Below are 17385 nucleotides of genomic sequence, written 5' to 3'. Positions count from 1 at the left end.
GACATTTAGTTTATAGTTTAGACAGCAACGTTGACATCTACAGTATATTCAACTGCATCCACTACATAATCTCAAACTTTATTTGTTGGTAACTCTCCAAAAAGGCTACCATTAACACATTTCTTAATGAAAAGGAAACATGCATCACAATAATACTTCAGTGTAACCTGTACCTATGTGGAGTGCAAATATGTCTTGCCATTACACTACCCAACAGCTCTACGTCTGCTAACACTACAGAATGCATAATTCCTACGGGCACTGCACTAGTTTTGTATAGCCTAATCTTTATTTTCAAATACTCAATATTCTTTATTTCTATTTTGATGGGAATAGGCAGGTGAAACAATGACATTCTCATGATGTGCTATACACAGAAACATCGTTTGGATTTCTTCTACAATAGGCCGAACGACACCCCTGGATAAGGTGTCGAGGGGGTTGAAGCGTACGTCATGCGTGACTGTATGAGCTATGAAACTAGCGATTTAAAAAAAGTTTCAATGAAGAAAACATGGTTGCAAATATATATGTATACAACCATCTAGCTAGAAAGCTACCATATAAGCCAATGGAGTGGTGGCATAAGCGCTAATTGTGCCATAAAACTACTGTTTGAAAGCTTCAGTTAAGACCTACATACTCTCCATTGGTCGCGTAGCACATTTCAGATCAAACCGAGTCATTATAAACATATAAAAAGTTGTGTAGATAGCTTTATTAATGTAAAATATTCCTCGCTTCAAGTAGCCATGTTTTTTTTTTTTAATTCCCCTTTCTTCCGAACGACGGTCGAACGACGCCCCTGGTGGATTAAATCGCTAAGTGTGAAGTTACTACTGGTCCTGACCACACGTAGAATTCTTCTCAAGGAAAGATACACTTAAGCTAAGTGCTGCGTCGGGAAACCCGTCTGCAACGTAGGATTCCTCTTACGAACGATTTCAAGTGCTTTTTAGGCTAAGTGCGCGTTCGGGAAACGAGGCCCTGTCTAGTAACGTTGCTAGAATAAGAGGCACAAAACACATGAAGCTGTTTTTATGTAACAGAATAAGAGGCACAAAACACATGAAGCTGTTTTTATGTAACAGTGATAGTGTCGTGCAATAATTGCCATCATCATATAGGTGGCCTATAGTAATATTTATAACGTCTATATGATGTAGGAGGACAGAAACCTGGAAAGCCAGGTCAGATGGTTAGTATACATTCCCTGTAAATCATTGCATAATCAAATATATCTTTATGGCCTATTTATTCTGTGTAAAATGTTTTTAGATTGATTTAGATTGCAACCCAATTATTACAAAGGGATAAAGTAGATGATACATTTGCTTCCCTGTCATTCACTTTTGATCATCACACACCCCTCTGTCCTATGGCTTCAAGGTCAGCTGGTTGAACTTGGGCAGAATGGGAATTAATCAAGGTAGATTCTGAAATAAGACATCTTTCAGTTTCTTATTATTTGAATATTTGCTTGGTTTATTCAATATTTGGGATCATTGGCCCTCATTCTCGATCTTTTTCTGTAATTCTTCAGAAATGTTTCTTACACGACTTCGCATAAACAACGTAAGAGAAACGCTTCCGCTGCATTCCCGCACGCTTGAAAATGTGTTCATAAGCAGCCGAAGTCTTCTCAGCTGGGTTCCTTCCGATTAGTTTCTTAGATTGATGCGCGTTCTCGTGAAAGTGGATTTGCATACATACACGCCCTGCCAGCTCCTTATTAGGAGACGCAATTTTAGAAACGTGTGCTTTCGTCAATCTCCCGAATCCACCTCGTAACAGGTGTTCATTAATAAGGTGGAGATATTGTATTACGTTGAACGTCCAAAGTCCGTAAAACACATTTAAGTAGTCACTTTTTTTTTTTAAATCGAAAAATAGTCACCATAGGTGTGAAGACCGGTCCCGAGTAGGAGTAAAAATTGCAGTTAGTCCTGTCGTTCTAAATGGCCACCATAGGGGTGAAGACTGGCCACGAGTAGTAGTATAAAATGCAATAAATTCATGCCTTAGTTCTTAGAGATTGGGTTTAGTGTTTATTTATTTATTTACTTACATTTGCAGTGTTCATGTCATTCACATTCAGTCACTTAGCAGACACGGCCTTTGTCCAAAGTGACGTACAAGGGAGAGAACAGTCAAGCTACGAGCCATATAGACCTAGTGTAACAATAAATACTACCTCGTAGAATTATGACTATAAATGTGAAACGTAATTGTTAATGATACAAATATTCTCGTATTTATTATTATCATAATTATTTTAATCCGAGGATGTCTGTAGAGTTGACGTGAACGCAATCACCAACGGGTTCTCACAAATTCAACCGTTAACCCTTTTACTGTAATACAGAGTTTTTTCAAATGTCATTCCTCAACGCGATTCCTCAAATAACCACAAGATGGCCCGTGGAATCGCATTTGAGAAGATTCCGGCAGAGTTACGACTGCTATTTCGCGTTCTGAAAGTCGTCTGAAGTTCAGAAGAAAGCACAGAAGAAAAAACTATGGAGAATGGCAAATGTTTTCCTAAATCCATCGAAGTGGAGTTCCTTCTGAAATCCTTCTGAAAGTCTTCCCAACTGCTGTCGAGAATGAGGGCCATTCATTTTGCTCTGGACTTGAATATGAGTGTACACATGCAAAATAACACTTCATCTCTACTTCTCCCTTTGAGGTTGTGCCATTTGCAGACTATCATTTCATCACACACAAAGCTTGTTGCCTTCTGAAATTAGAGCCCATAGAGAGAGAGAGAGAGATGCATGGAGGTATGACAAAAGGACCGTAGATGACACTTTAATCCACACAAGCATTCACACATTCATTTTAGCCCAGTTAATTAACTTCTGAGAGAAGGAATACAGTTTTATGCCTCTCAGCTTTGACACGATGCTAAATTATCGGTGGCAAAAGGTATTTTGGTATAATGCTTCTCTTGAAATGCCGAAACAACCCTCTCTCTTTCTATTACACGCACACGTGCACACAGTTTCACAAATCAACACAAGCCCATCCATTGTGCCAAAGCAGAGTGAGCAAAAACACCACACACACACACACACACACACACACACACACACACACACACACACACACACACACACACACACACACACACACACACACACACACACACACACACACACACACACACACACACACACACACACACACACACACACACACACACTGTACCTGTAAAAGATGAAGCAGTCTTCCACCAGCAGCAGTCTCACCATCATCCTCACAGTCTTGCAGGTAGGTGTTTCGGTCCTCACAGTATATCCTACACAAAACAAAAGGGGATTGAGATAGATGCTTGTGAGTGTGCATGAATGACCTTGTAGAAGAGCATGAGAGCCTGGGCAGTTTCATGAGCAGGGAAAATTGGAGATTACCCACATGTATGATTATGTTTAATAACTGTACGAATATTATTAATGACTAGAATTAGCAGCACCTGGACAATTGAAAACCTTCAATTTTACACCCTCAAATGTATGTTTCATTTAAAAAATACACCACTTGATCAAAGCATATTAGCAACACTTTATTGTCAGCAGAAAACTGGAGCAAACTTGAATATTCTGTAATATCTGTATCAGTATTCACATCATTTGAACAGCAATAGCGGGTGTTTGCAAAAGGGTATTTATAGGCCAAAATTCTGTCAAACATAAATTCGACATTAATCTGTAAAATAGCTTAACCGGTTGAATTTATTAAGTAGAGCCTCGGTTCCTTAACTGGGGTACGCAAAGTGGTTCGGGGGTAAGCGGGGAGAACATTTGATTTGCGTTTTAAAAGTGAAAAAGCCCATTACATTTTCAAACTGAGCTATAAATAGACATGAAATCTTAAATAGTCTGAATAGCCAAGTCAAATTGCCAAAAATACTAATGTATACTCATATTCTGCAAAACAATTACATTGCCAAAATTAGCTACAGGTATAGGGCCAATGATTTTCTGAGATAACGGAATTCGGAATGTACCCTTTGAAATGGAATTGCAACTTTCAGACGGAAACATCATTTTCTGCATCAAAATCCCCCAATTCCCCTGTATTTCTTAAGGCTGTATTTATTCCAAATAAATACAACAATGATCACAACAATGATCGCAACGATGAACAAACTTTAATTAAAAAACAAAACTACTGAGAAAATGTCTCATCTGTGCTGAACTCCGTTTTGGCCACGCCCCCCTGTTCAACGGTTGACGCACACACCTCCGCTACAGCCGGTCACATTTAATCGTTCATCTTCCCAATCGCCTATAAATAATGTTTTTTTAGTCTTCTGTTCTGTTGATGGCTGGCAAACAACAATCTTAGAAGGTTTGGGTCACTTGTGGCACATATTATTCTCTAATTTTAAGCCATCAATCTACCTCAGGGTGAACAAAATGAGCCGAAATGGAATACACGGAATTCACCAAAATGTGTAAAGGAAAACACTTTTTTAAATGGAAAATCATTGGCCCTATACAGGTAGGTTAGGGACCTACCCTGACAATTTCACAGTTTCAAGTGTTATAGGCTGAATATGTGGGGAAGGGGGCGTGGCGGTGGTTACAAACATGAAGAAAAAAAACGGGGGGAGGAGGTATATAGCTGGAGATTGAATGTCTGAAGGGGTACGGGCCTGTAAAAAGTTTGGGAACCACTGAAGTAGAGGAACTACCTCAGATATGCATCAAACTTAATAACAGCCTACAAACTTCCAGATACAATAATAACTGATAGTTGAAAAATCTGTGTAAACTTAACGACTAAAGTTTTCAAATAATGTGCACAAATGGAGAATTGTATTACTATTCATTAACTCTTACTTATACTGATGGCAAGAAACTACATTTGTTTCAGATGTCCACTCCAACACAGACTACACAAAGCTGCAATATATGAAGATGTGCAAATCTTCTGCAGGGAATTGAGGTAACATTTTATTTGTGAGTAAAGTGAGTTAAGAGATTGAATATAGTAAACAGTGAACAGTTTAGTTTTGAGTTTTAAATATAAACATCAAGGTTAGAAAGAAGATGATGTATCATTGGTACCGTAGCAGTGGTCATAGAATAACTGCATGACACATTTAGCATGCATCAGTTTACTGATATAAAACTAATTATTGAATAAAGTTTCTGAGACTTAATGTGAACAATTCACCATATTTTAGGTATCTTTCTTTATCCTTGTTGTGTTTAGACAAACCAACAGTAAAATGTCCAATCCAACTAAAATGTTTCACTGTGTATCAATCAATCAAATCAACATTAAAGTATTAAAAACGAATTACACATGTTCAACGATATCAACAACTTGACATTCAAATAATTGTTGAACGCTGTCATGGACATACAGTTGTATATGCAGAGTTATCAATGACAAAATTTTTAAAGTTTTTTATCCTTCAACAGAGTGCATTAAATGACACATGAAAAACCACGCAATTAATGAACTTTCAAGAGGGTTTAATTTTGAGCCTTTTGACCCTGACTGTGAAACGTTGATTACACACATCTGTGCATGAATGGTCACTGTATGTGTGAGAGCACAAGCCACAGTTGCAAAGGTCCAGCCCATGCAAAGCCCATTCATCAGTGCTCTGCATTTACTAGACCGTCCTTCAGACATCTGCTTGAAAAGGTCTCCCTGTTTTATACTTTGTTCTTGTCTTAATCAGCACTTGATTATTAAACTCCCATAATCAGAGCTGCTGGAAGATGATGACTGGAGGAACAAAGACTTCCTCCCAATCATATCAGCCTCTGCTGATGGCTCCAACAAATAGCATGAAAATGCTAATTATATTCTTTAACAGGTTTTGCTCATTCAAACTCATCCGGTGAAACCTGTATATTAAGGCTTCATTTTGTGTCTGTATGGCCTTGGTATATGCACATATTAATTAGGCAGGGATGGATCAAGCAGGCATGCTCTGAATGTCAGCATCACCTGCTGGTTAATCTGTCCCAGATGACACACTTGTGCCATCCACTGAATTACAGCCCATCCTCCTCAGCCCAGAGGAACACACACACACATTTTAGAACAGGTAAGGGGGTTTTAGGCACTTCCCTTCGTGTCGTGCCTAACAACTCCCCTTACCTGTTCTAAAATTAGCGCAAACCACGGCCTCTTGGGGCTTATTGCTTAAATATGGAAGAATCCTTATCTGTCATTGATGGTAATTTGCTATTATCTGAAGGTGTTTTAATTTGAAAGGAGATACCTTTATTCTCAAGTGCAGGAAGTGATGTGTGAATGTTCTTGTTAGTTTTAGTAATAAATCAATGAAGTGAAATTGCCAGTCGAGAACCTATTTAATTCGAAATTCTTCTTCTTTGTAAATATTGTTTCATATTGGATAGTAAAGTATTCTGTATCAAAAAGAGAAACGTTTGATCATCATTAGAAGCTTCCATTACACAACATTTTGGTGCCGAAACCCGGGAATTCAAGAAACATTGTTTTAAAACATTTCAATTTCTGTCTGCAATGAAGTCAAGGTTAATGTAGAAATCACTGCTTTCTTTATTTATTTGTATTTTTCATACCGTACCCACTTTTTCTAAATTTGGGTTGTATATATTTACAAACTCTCCCCCACCCCCCTGCAAAAACCACTATCTTGTACAGTAAATACTATAATGTAGAAAAAAAAAAATACACCAAATCAGACTAAACCACTGTGATTCAACGACAATCATAAAAAATTGTGAAGGAAAGAGGTGCCCATGCCTGTAGCCTGGAGTGAAAACATAATAACATACCGGTATGCATAAATGTTATGTGTGGCACTGGCTATCTTTTTGTTTTCATACAGCTTGTCCAGAACCAGTCGAACCTGAAAAACATGAAAAGCAACAACAAAAAAAATCACACAAAGCAAAAAAGGACTTTGCATTAATATTCAGCTCTCTATCAGAGCCCAGCAGGCTCAGGTCGAAGGATGCTTTTACCACATGCTAATGGAAAGGTGTCTCTGCAGTAGACAATCAAACCAACATCAATCAATGGTTAGTACTTTTTTGCAGTCGCCTGGGATTGCCTGCCTGGTGTGAAAAGTCACCCAGGAAGCAGGAATTCAAAGTGCTTTGCTTGTTGCTATGAATTCACAATGCTTTTCTTTCTAATATTCCTAATGTACCACTGTTTGCTTTTAAGACAAAATCCCATCCCATCACTTTTGATCTCTCTTGGCTTTATTTGGCTTGCACAAATGCATACTCGGAGCCACTCCTTAGCAGGCTTTGATAATACAAACACACACACATACATATGCACACACATGTACATGTAACAGGGTTAAATACGCTTCCCTAGATTTCCCTCCCTTCAGGGGTTAATTCTGATGCACGGTCAAGGTGCAGATAATTGGTTTCCGAGTTTGTTAAGAGTTTTGAAGTGGGCGTGATAAAGTAGTTATCTCTGTGTTCTTCCTTACCTCTGTCTCTTCCCACTGATGTATGTGACAGAGGTAGGTAGACGTCCTATAAACACAGGCTTACAAAGTTAATTAGCCTACATGTGGCGATAGGTTAGAGCTGGTTTTGTTAATAGTATTTTAAGTGGCTTTTCGATCTGTGTTAACAGGAGCTAAGCGACTGGCTGGCTTCTGTGTGATTGATTTTATTATGACCGCCGCGCCGGGGTGCACGAAATTTGGTGGGCATGTAGCCTTACTAGATTAGCGAGGAACCACTGATTTTCGTTTTGATCCGTTGCACTCCCGTCGGACTGGACCCCTTTTAAAGAGGGTGGGGCGATTCAGTTTTCTGTGAATAAGTCGAAAACCGTAGGGCTTAGGAGGACCACATTTTTTTTGTATGTTGGTCTTAAGAGGCCACGTCAACCATTCCACTACCACTTATTGCATGTATAGCGCCACCTAGTTACAAATGAAAAAGCAAAAATGGAGTGTTGTAAAACATTTAATTGTAAGTTGACAAGGTAAGAACTGCACGAAATCAGAGGTGTGGGATCATTTTGACACCTTCTGAATGCACGTTAAGTTTCGTGGGATTCCGTTCACGGGGGGGCATGCAGAGACAATGTCTTAGGGTGGATGCTGGATCCGGCCCGAACGTGTACATATGCCTGACTGATATCACCTATAGCGCCACCTGTTGGTTGGAAACTTCACTTTTTCCACACCTCGCATGTGATTGAACTCCTCCTACAGATTTAATGGTAATGCCTTCAAACGTGGTCAGGTTACTCTTCAGCAATGGGGAATTAAAAGTAATGAGAGTATTTTACAAAGTTTGAAGGGTGTGGGCGTGGCAGACCCTCAAACTATGCACTCTTCACAACTCCAGTCACTTATAACCAATGTTCCCTCTAAGCTACGCGTGCGTGACCGCGCAGGCCAGTCGAAGAGGCCGCGCAATACATTTTTCAGACCGCGCACATTTTTTTTAGACCGCATAAACGATTTTTTTTTTTAGGGTTTAAAAATCTGAGCATCAAAGGGGATGTAGGCTAGACTAGGTAATACACATTTTAAATATTGACATGTCTGACAACCAAGCCGGTTGTGCGTTAGAATGTTTACATACAAAATTTCCTTTAGCTCTCTTGCCGGGCTCTGCTCCAGCAGTTATAGGCTACCCTGGCGAAAAGAAAGGCAGAGCAGGTGCCCCAGAAAAAAGTCTGCCTAACGTTTAAACATGAGCGGCTAGATGAAATAGTCCAAACTGACACAGGTAGGATCAGCGACGGTGCTACACCGGGGCTAAGGGGTGCTATAGCCCCGGCAAAAAAATGTGTAGCCCCAGTTAAGCCCCTCTAGCATTTAAGCACTGTTTTGCAAATGTCGAGGATGATTTGAGAAATGTACCAAGGCGACTGAGAAAAACTATAAAGGTTCATACGTAACGTATGCATTCTGTTCCAATACAATCCATGCTTGCGTGTTTGTACTGCGCCTGTACCCCGTTTGCCCTGTGCTGTGTGTGTGTGTGAGAGAGAGAGAGGGGACAAGAGGGGGGAGTAGGCCGTAAGGTGAACACTGTTTTCGTTTCAACCCGTTCCACTGTCTGGCATCTACACAATCTTTAGCTCATAAAAAAGAACGAGTCCTGCTAACCTACCAAAAAAAAGTTTGTCGCTGAAGTTCCAGTCGATTGTCGATACGTCTTTGTTTTATGCAGAACTAGAGTCTTCAGAGCGTAATACGATTCTGGATGTCCAGAAGATCCAGAAGATCATGGACTCATTTGCACTTAACCACAGCAACAGACGCATTGTCCTAGCCTACTGTAAAACAACTCTGGTGATTTTTTTTTGTTTGTTTTTAATCATTCAAACAAGCTGTTCGCACTTCTCGTTGCGGCTGCACTTGTAGCCTATGTTATGAGTTTTACTATTAATGTAATGTAAGTTATGATGTTGTGATCCGAGACAATATTGTCAATGCATAGTTGTTTGTTTTCATTTATTATGCATATGGAATAAATACTTGTTGCATGTTGGATGTATTGTCTGGTTATGGGCAGGCGCATGGTCGCTGTCCGGAGCTGAACCTTTGCACGCACGTGAAACATTTCCGCCATTGCCGCTTGTATTACATTCTCGTGCTGTGTATCATAGCTGCTGTCGCTGCCAAATGTGAGGACCCTGCCTGATGTGAGTCCGCCGCTGCCTGATGTGAGTCCGCATGCGCAAACACAAACGGTTTACGGCAGAAGGCTCAGGAGCATGAATTATATATATATATATAATTATCATTCATAACCAGTGAACCAGTCATAACCTCCCTAAACCTTATTTATTTTCAACCAAAGATCCTTTAAGTTCAACTAAACTGACTGGTAAAACACCATTATTAAAATGTACCAAAGTCCAGCCATTATAAATGATATTGAATAAATATCAACCTTGTAGACATATTGATGCATTTGCTGTCATCTCTCTGGAAACCTATGGCTGACGCAGGCTCGTGGTAATTTTCGTCAGGTCGCGTGGTTTACGAATTGCTCACAGTGCTGAAATGTGCGCTCAGAATAAAAAATATTTGCTCAGTGCTGAAAAAAATTAAAGGGAACATTGCTTATAACTTATGCATATATTGTCGAAAGTGCACGAAATTGAAAGTGGTGGATCATTATGAGACCCTCTGAATGCATGCCAAGTTTCGTGCAATTTTGTCCATGGGGGGCCATACAATGTTTTTTTTTTATGTGACTGTACACCAACTGGCCTGTAGGTGGGCTGACACAGTTTTCTACGAATATCCCGAGAACTGTAGGGCTTAGGAGGGCCACATGTTTTTTGTATGTTTGTCTAAAGGGGCCATGTCAACCCATCCTATAACCACTCCTTTTATGTATAGCGCCACCTACTTAAAAATGAAAAAAGCAAACATGAGGTGATGTAATTGCAGGTATCTCTGGCTGACATGGTCAAAACTGCACCATAATGCATGGTCAAAACTGCAACAGATACACACACATACACAGTAGACATTCGTATGCACACATACACACGCAGTAGACATATGTACGCATGCACAAATAATTCCTTTGATACATTAAAATGAAACACAAACCAATTTACACACACAAAACACATAAAAACACAAACACACTGACAACCATGACTCATTCTGTGCCAAAACCTACTGAACAGTTCGGCGGTCATATTTTGTAACGCTTTGCGTTGCGTCTAGTTTTCTTAATTTTTATGTGTCAGGTGGGTCACGTTTTACACCTGTGTATTTTCTGCAAGCGTATGTGTGTGAGCTCTCTTTCCACGGATGTATGTGACAGAGGAGCTGAGCGACTGGCTGGCTTCTGTGTGTTTGATTTTCTTTCCTTCATTTTTACGTGTCAGGAAACAGAAATAAACGTATAAATATCAGGTCGGTGGCTGTGGCCTTCTTAAAAACTACACAACGCAGAGTGAAACACAGAGGGAAAGATTACCTCTGGTACACACACACACATAAAAAAAAAAAACCTGACAACCAACCATCAAGCAGCCAAAGCCTCCTCTTTCCCTTTTTTGACATTTTTCCAGTTTAATTTAGGCTGATGGGGTGACAAAGCGGTTCCGATAGTGACTAGTGTCAGAAAGCAAGTCCAGAAATCCTACATAGCGCAGTAATTTCCTACAATTAAGCTGTTAATTTAAGGTAGAATTGTTACATAATGTTACTTTAATGTCATCAAACAAGTGTTTAATTATGTAGTGCACACAGGGCATGCCGCTCAATAAACACATTTAAACGGTGGGCATCAAGAGTGCAGTTTTACAGTTCTCTTCTTCTTATTAGAATCTGAGCTTCATCTCCTCTTTGTCACTCCTGTCAAACTAGACCAGAAGGCACAGTGCACTATCAGGAGTAAAAGGTGAAGATGATATGATGTGCCCTTCACACCTTGAGCCGCCCAAGGCCCTCTGCTTGAAATGTAGCCCCCTGCCCCGTCTGTTCCCTCGTGAGCAACTGTGACAAAGGATGAGTTAAGCTACTGGTCTGTAGCCGCAGCTATTCTGGGAATCACCGTGTCACGGTCTATTTGTTGACACAGCGAAGAATCCAAAGCAATTTCCCTTTTTCAAAGTCAAACAGCAATCCTGCACAAATTACATCGACCTCAAAACATTAACAAGCCAGTTCAACAGAGGGAATTTGCTTGTCAAAACAGTAGAATGATTACAGGACCTCAACAGATCGTTACGCCTGCAAAGTGTCCTTTTGGCTTTCAGCTAGCCATTATGAGCCTGTGAGCCAGTGAAAGAGTGCGTTTATGGCATTAGCTACTAGTCCACTAAACAGGCATAGCACTCTTCTGAGTCAGAGAGTTAAATAAGCCACAGTCATCCATCTCCCTTAAGCTCTGACACAGCGAAGACCAGCAATGCAGTTTAATTTCAGTGTTCCAAAGGTGGTATTAGACACCACTTTATCATGCAGGATTTAAAGAGTTTTGCCAGGGAACACAAGCTCCCATTTGCAGATAGAGTTTGACACCAAACAAAAAAAGGCTACAGAGGTTTCCAGGGTCAATGCCAAAACAAATAAGGTGAAAGCAAGTGGAATTTTCTTCTAATACAATTTTAGAAAATCATTAAACATAATGTCTGAGAGACTAGAAATAAGTAATCTCTTTCCGCTGCTCTATACAAGTATTAGAAGTATAATTGCACCGCGTTTCTGCTCACATGTTATAAGTACAGCACACATAGGATGCTCAGCAACATCTTTTGAAGCATATGGGTGTCATCACAGATGGTATAGGCTACGTCCTCTTCCCCTTACATATGTGCACATTCTGTAAATCAACATGACTCACACCAGCTCTGCACACTGAGATCTTCAACGATCTTTAAAAAATAAAAAAAATGAAATTTAACCAGGAGAAGAATCTCTTTTTCAAGGGAGACCTGGCAAATACAGGCAGCAACATACATACAAACATAGTTACAGACAGAAGCACAAAAGAAGACAACATTTAGGAGTTCACTATTTGCGAGCGCATGGTTCTAGTTTATGATGGCGGATCTAAGTTGTTCCCAGACGAAGACGAAGAGAAAGCGTGGTCGACCTCGTGTTTTCACGACACCACAGAAAAAACAGAAGTTTCATAAGAAGCATATGGGTGTCGTGTGCTCTTGGGCGACACATTTGACGAATGGAGGAAGCTAAGCGAGAAGCTCAGGGTGCAGAGGGACAGCAAACTTGCATGTGTGCTGTTGGACAGGTAATAATAATAATAATAATAATAATTAATTTTGTAAGTACTAACAACTGTATTCAATTACAGGCATGAAAGTACTAACAACTGTATTCAATGCATGGGCCACATTTGCGGAATATCATTGTGTAACATTCAGCAAATACCTTAGGACAGACAGCACTGCCTTGCGTGTTAGAATCTCCGGAAGCGTTCGGGATTCATCGAAAAACTCTGAGAATTGCAGACGGGAATCCTGCTTTATTTATTGGTGGCACCAATAAATAAAGATTGTTGTTGTTTACGATTTTCTATCAGTTCTCACAACACAATGACGTCTCATCTTTCAAGTTATTGAAACTTACTACGTGTAAAAAAGACTAGAAATTGAATGTTTATATTTGCCTCGAAAGTTGCACTGGGTGCCTTTAAGTGAGATGAGATAATTTAGTTTCAAGACCTTTTGCAACATATTCCATGCCGAGGGAGCAGAATAAACAAAAGCCCTCTTTCCTATTTCCGTAGGGGCATTTGGGACAGTTAGCATAAAACAGTCCTGCGTACGCAAAGAGTATTTGCCCGCACTTTTCTGCTTGATTAGGACACATAGGTAGTATGGGAGCAGACCAAGAATTGCCTTATATCTAAAGGAAAACCAGTGACAGAGCCTACGAGTGGCCAGAGAAGGCCATCCTACAGAGGTGAGTCAGAGCTTTACAGTTTGTAATGAACCTCAAGGAAGCATGGTATGCTGTGTCAAGCTTATGAAAGCACAAGAGGTGTGCATGTACAACAGGTCAACATAATCTAGCACAGATAAAAAAGTGGCGGCAACAAGTTTCTTTTCTACATTAAACGAAAAGTACAACTTATTTTAAAAATAAAAACCCAGTTTAGCCTCAGCTTTTTCACCAGGCAGAGAACCTGTTGCTTAAAAGTGAGGGAGTCATCAATCAAAATACCCAGGTATTTAAAAGAGTTTACAATCTCTATATCACTTTCCTCAAGAGTGATAACAGAAGTGATATTTTTGGGCCTGTTCCTAGTGTTGGTAAACAACATACATTTAGTTGTATCTGCATTAAGGACGAGTTTTCAGCTGAAGTTAGGTATTTTGGAAACCAATAAAAGCATTCTGCAAGTATTCAGTGGCCTTTGCAAGAGTTGACGCACAGCAGTATATAACAGTGTCATCAGCATAAAAATGAAAATTTGCAAATTTGAACCAGATTATTAATATAAATAGTGAATAAAAGTGGACCTAATACATATCCCTGTGGAACACCCTTGTAGATAGATGCAAAATCAGAACATAGATATCATGTTTAATGCACTGAGACCTATTACTAAGGTAGTTCAAGAACCAAGCGACTGCTTGCTCCGAGAGTCCTACGTTTAAAAGTCTAAGTTTTAAAACATCATGATCAACTGTCCAGTCCAGTGCAACAGAAATGTCATTTACCACCATCAGTGCAGCTGTGATGGTCCTATGTTTTTTTCCTAAAACCTGATAGAGAGTAGGTGTGATAGACAAAATGTCCATTGTGTAAAGAAACTCCTTTAATTGAACACTCACAAGAGTTTCAACAGTTTTAGCAAGTACCGATAAATTAGATATTGGCCTATAGTCGATTAAAATAGCTGAAACACCCCCTTTTAATAAAGGGATAACAAAAGTAGATTTCCATATCCTAGGAATTTCCTTATTCTCCAGTGTAAGGTTAAAAAGATAAGCAAGAGGCCCTGCTAGAAAATCAGCCGCCAATTGCAAAAAGTAAGGATCAATAAAATCAGGTCCTGAGGGTTTTCTAGGATCAAATGTTTTTAGGGCTTTATGAACTTCCTGAACAGAGAATGGTATGAAATTAAAGGACTGACTAGTATACAATGGAATGTCAGGACAGAGCAAGCAGAGTCAAACAGAGAACCAGAAGATATAAAATGCTTGTTAAAACAAGTATCTCCATTTTGTCATAGACAGCAACCGAATCTTTCATAACACAGGTCGGTACAGCTTGAGAGTTCTTGCTCAGATTTTCCAAAATCCAAATTTTCCAAGATTTTCCAAAATCTCCTAGGGTCATTAAGATTTTCAGTAGTGACAGACAAATAATATCTGATATGGCTTTTTTGATAAAAGAGGAACATTTGTTTCTTAGTTGTTTAAAAACCAGCCAATCAGCGGTAGAACCTGTTGTCCTTGCCTTAGCCCAAGCCAAGTTGCGCTCGTAAATAGTATCTGCTAGTTTAGAGGAAAACCACAGATTTTCACGCCCTTTTACTCTGTATGAGGGCCTGATTTACTAACAGGATTGTGCCCATTTCTGGCGTAAAATAGCGGTCGTAAACATAAAACGGTATTTACTAAGGGGGCGCATTTGAGTAGAGTCGCATATTAACGCTTTGAGGGTGTGTACCTGCAAACAGGTGGGATGGTTCGGAAACGTGGGTGGTAACGTAGGCGTGAAGCGCTATTTAATGGGAGGAGTGAGCCTAATGATGAACTGCGTGGTATTTACTAAACTGCCCGGCGAGCGCACATCTCTGATTTGCAGGCTAATTCTCCGCCTCATAAAAGCACGTCTTAACCAGGAAGCGCATTTCCACAGATAAGGACAGATAAACACATGTGTATTTCCCACTAGCCATCAAGAATATGCACAATGTAATTCTGCGTTCCGGGCTGGAACCCAACAATGGAAGAAAAGCTTTCACAGCAAGACATTGCCAGCTATACTACCAAAAGACACCAGTATGTGTGTTGGCAAGCTTCTATCAGTGTCAGCTAGACAATCCTAGACAATGACATGATGATGGGGGCATGTGAGTAATTGAGGGATTGAGTGACTCATTCTATGCTTTACATTTAGATGAGCAAAGTTTGTCTGCCTTGAGATGCTGAAATAGTTGTCAGGCTGTGGTTAAGTGTGTCAGTGGGAGTGACATAGACAAAAAGGAGATTAAAACGAGAGGCCACAAAGAGGGAGAATGAGTGGTCGCATTCAGGATGCTTAACGGAGCTCTAGATGATATACCCACCAACACTCTAGAACAGCTGCCGCTTCTCAAAAGCATTTTGGCAGCTGATTACCAAATAACATTTCAAGGAGCAATTTGTTAGAGCCTTTTTGTCAAACTGTGTGCGATTCGCTTGGTTTCCATCATGACTGTATAACTGATTTTGTGAAGCCTGTGGATGATGCCTGGACAACAATGCTTTCTCTTGTCACCCTGTCGAGGCGACAGCGAGAACTGATGTAATAGCGGATGTCTGAGGAGTCTCACATACCTGTTTTGGGCTGACCACCAAAGCTAGGTGAGGCTGAAAGGTGCTCCTTCTGTCTGTGATGGATTCACCGTGTTTAATTTCAGGCAACTCTTCATCTGGACACACACACACACATTCCAATCTCAATAAATCTGTACAAACCCCATGCATCTGATTATGCAGAAACTTGCTACTGTATAATTTGCTAACCCTAGGCAGCATTATGTGTCATCTTCACTTTACATCAGAATATCCCCCAACAGCATCCACCCACATGCCAAATGTTTAGCAGTCAGTCCCCACCTTAACTTTTAAACACAAGAACCATTTTAACCACCGTAACTGTGGATGGAAAACATAGCTGTGCCCAACCTGAAAAGGCAACCCTATTTTTCCTGTCCCCTGGCAAATGGGCAATGCACACAGACTAGACAGAGCTCTCTGGTCCCACTCTGTCAACATAAAAATGGCCCTTTTCTGACCCTGCAAAGTGGATGGGGAGGATGCAGCCCACTGAACGTTTCTCACCCGCCTCGTCTTCTTTGTATGGCTGTTGCTAAGAAGTGGTGCAGAGTGTTGTAGTGGATATTATGCACCTGTCAGGTAAGGAAGTGACCAACAGCTGTGTCTGTCGATCATTGCTTTCCTGGGTGCACCTCCCTAGGATTACAGTGCCAGATGTCATGGATTACAGTGCCAGTTGTCATGGATGTTCCAGGCACCTTCACTGGCCTCTGAGTGCTTCTCTCTTTAGCGTAGCCACAACAGGAGGTGACCACTGTCCCATAACTCCAGGGATTGGAGTTCCAGTCACCGGTCCAGCCTTGACCACCTCTGGGAGGTTTGGAGAACACCTGTGTCTACTTTGGCATCACACCCAACACTTAGTGCAGAGTGCATTTGGCATGGGGTTACCTGGAAGATTATGCACATACTACAGAGACTCGCTGCCAGAGCTCAGACCAAAGACAACACTAAGACTCAATTTTTGGGGGAAACTGAACTCAAGTTTAATACTAATCAAACAAGGGAGAGCGTTTCTATTCTATTTTATTATGACTTAATATAATTTTCACCAAAACAGTACAGAACCAAAACATGGGAGAATGAAACAACAGATAATGGCCCGGCGAGGAACTCTACTGTAAAACATTAAACCACATGGTCTTGCGTCCTTTAACTCAGTTAGTGGCACCAGCTGGTGGAGGGCACAAGACCTTGCATTTTGTGTCCAATTACAACACCATTTCATTGAGCTTGAAATGGTAACCATGCCAATGTTGGTCTGCATCTGTGCAAACTGTTAGCGTTTAGGTAGACAGAAGAAAGACAGCTGTATACCACCATCATAATCCCAAAAGATTAGGTGGATATATTCTGTATTTGCTTACAATTGGTCAGATAACCCATTGTTCTTAT

At 40.4% G+C, this 17385-nt stretch overlaps 1 protein-coding gene across 2 annotated transcripts in view; it reads right to left on the bottom strand.

The window, feature by feature from the left end:
- The window catches only part of impact (impact RWD domain protein), a 72892-nt gene that overhangs the window by 10183 nt on the left and 45324 nt on the right, over nucleotides 1-17385 (bottom strand). For both annotated transcript variants that reach the window (XM_080832329.1, XM_080832330.1), the window contains 3 exons: nucleotides 15988-16082; nucleotides 6792-6865; nucleotides 3211-3301 (listed from right to left, as the gene is read on the bottom strand). In XM_080832329.1, coding sequence (XP_080688455.1) covers nucleotides 3211-3301; nucleotides 6792-6865; nucleotides 15988-16082 — 260 coding nt within the window. The remainder of the gene's footprint in view (nucleotides 1-3210; nucleotides 3302-6791; nucleotides 6866-15987; nucleotides 16083-17385) is intronic.

This window comes from Sprattus sprattus (genome assembly GCF_963457725.1).
Source record: "Sprattus sprattus genome assembly, chromosome: 2".
NCBI lineage: Eukaryota > Metazoa > Chordata > Actinopteri > Clupeiformes > Clupeidae > Sprattus > Sprattus sprattus.
Note: the sequence above shows the minus strand (reverse complement) of the source record. Positions and strands in the feature narration are given on the sequence as shown.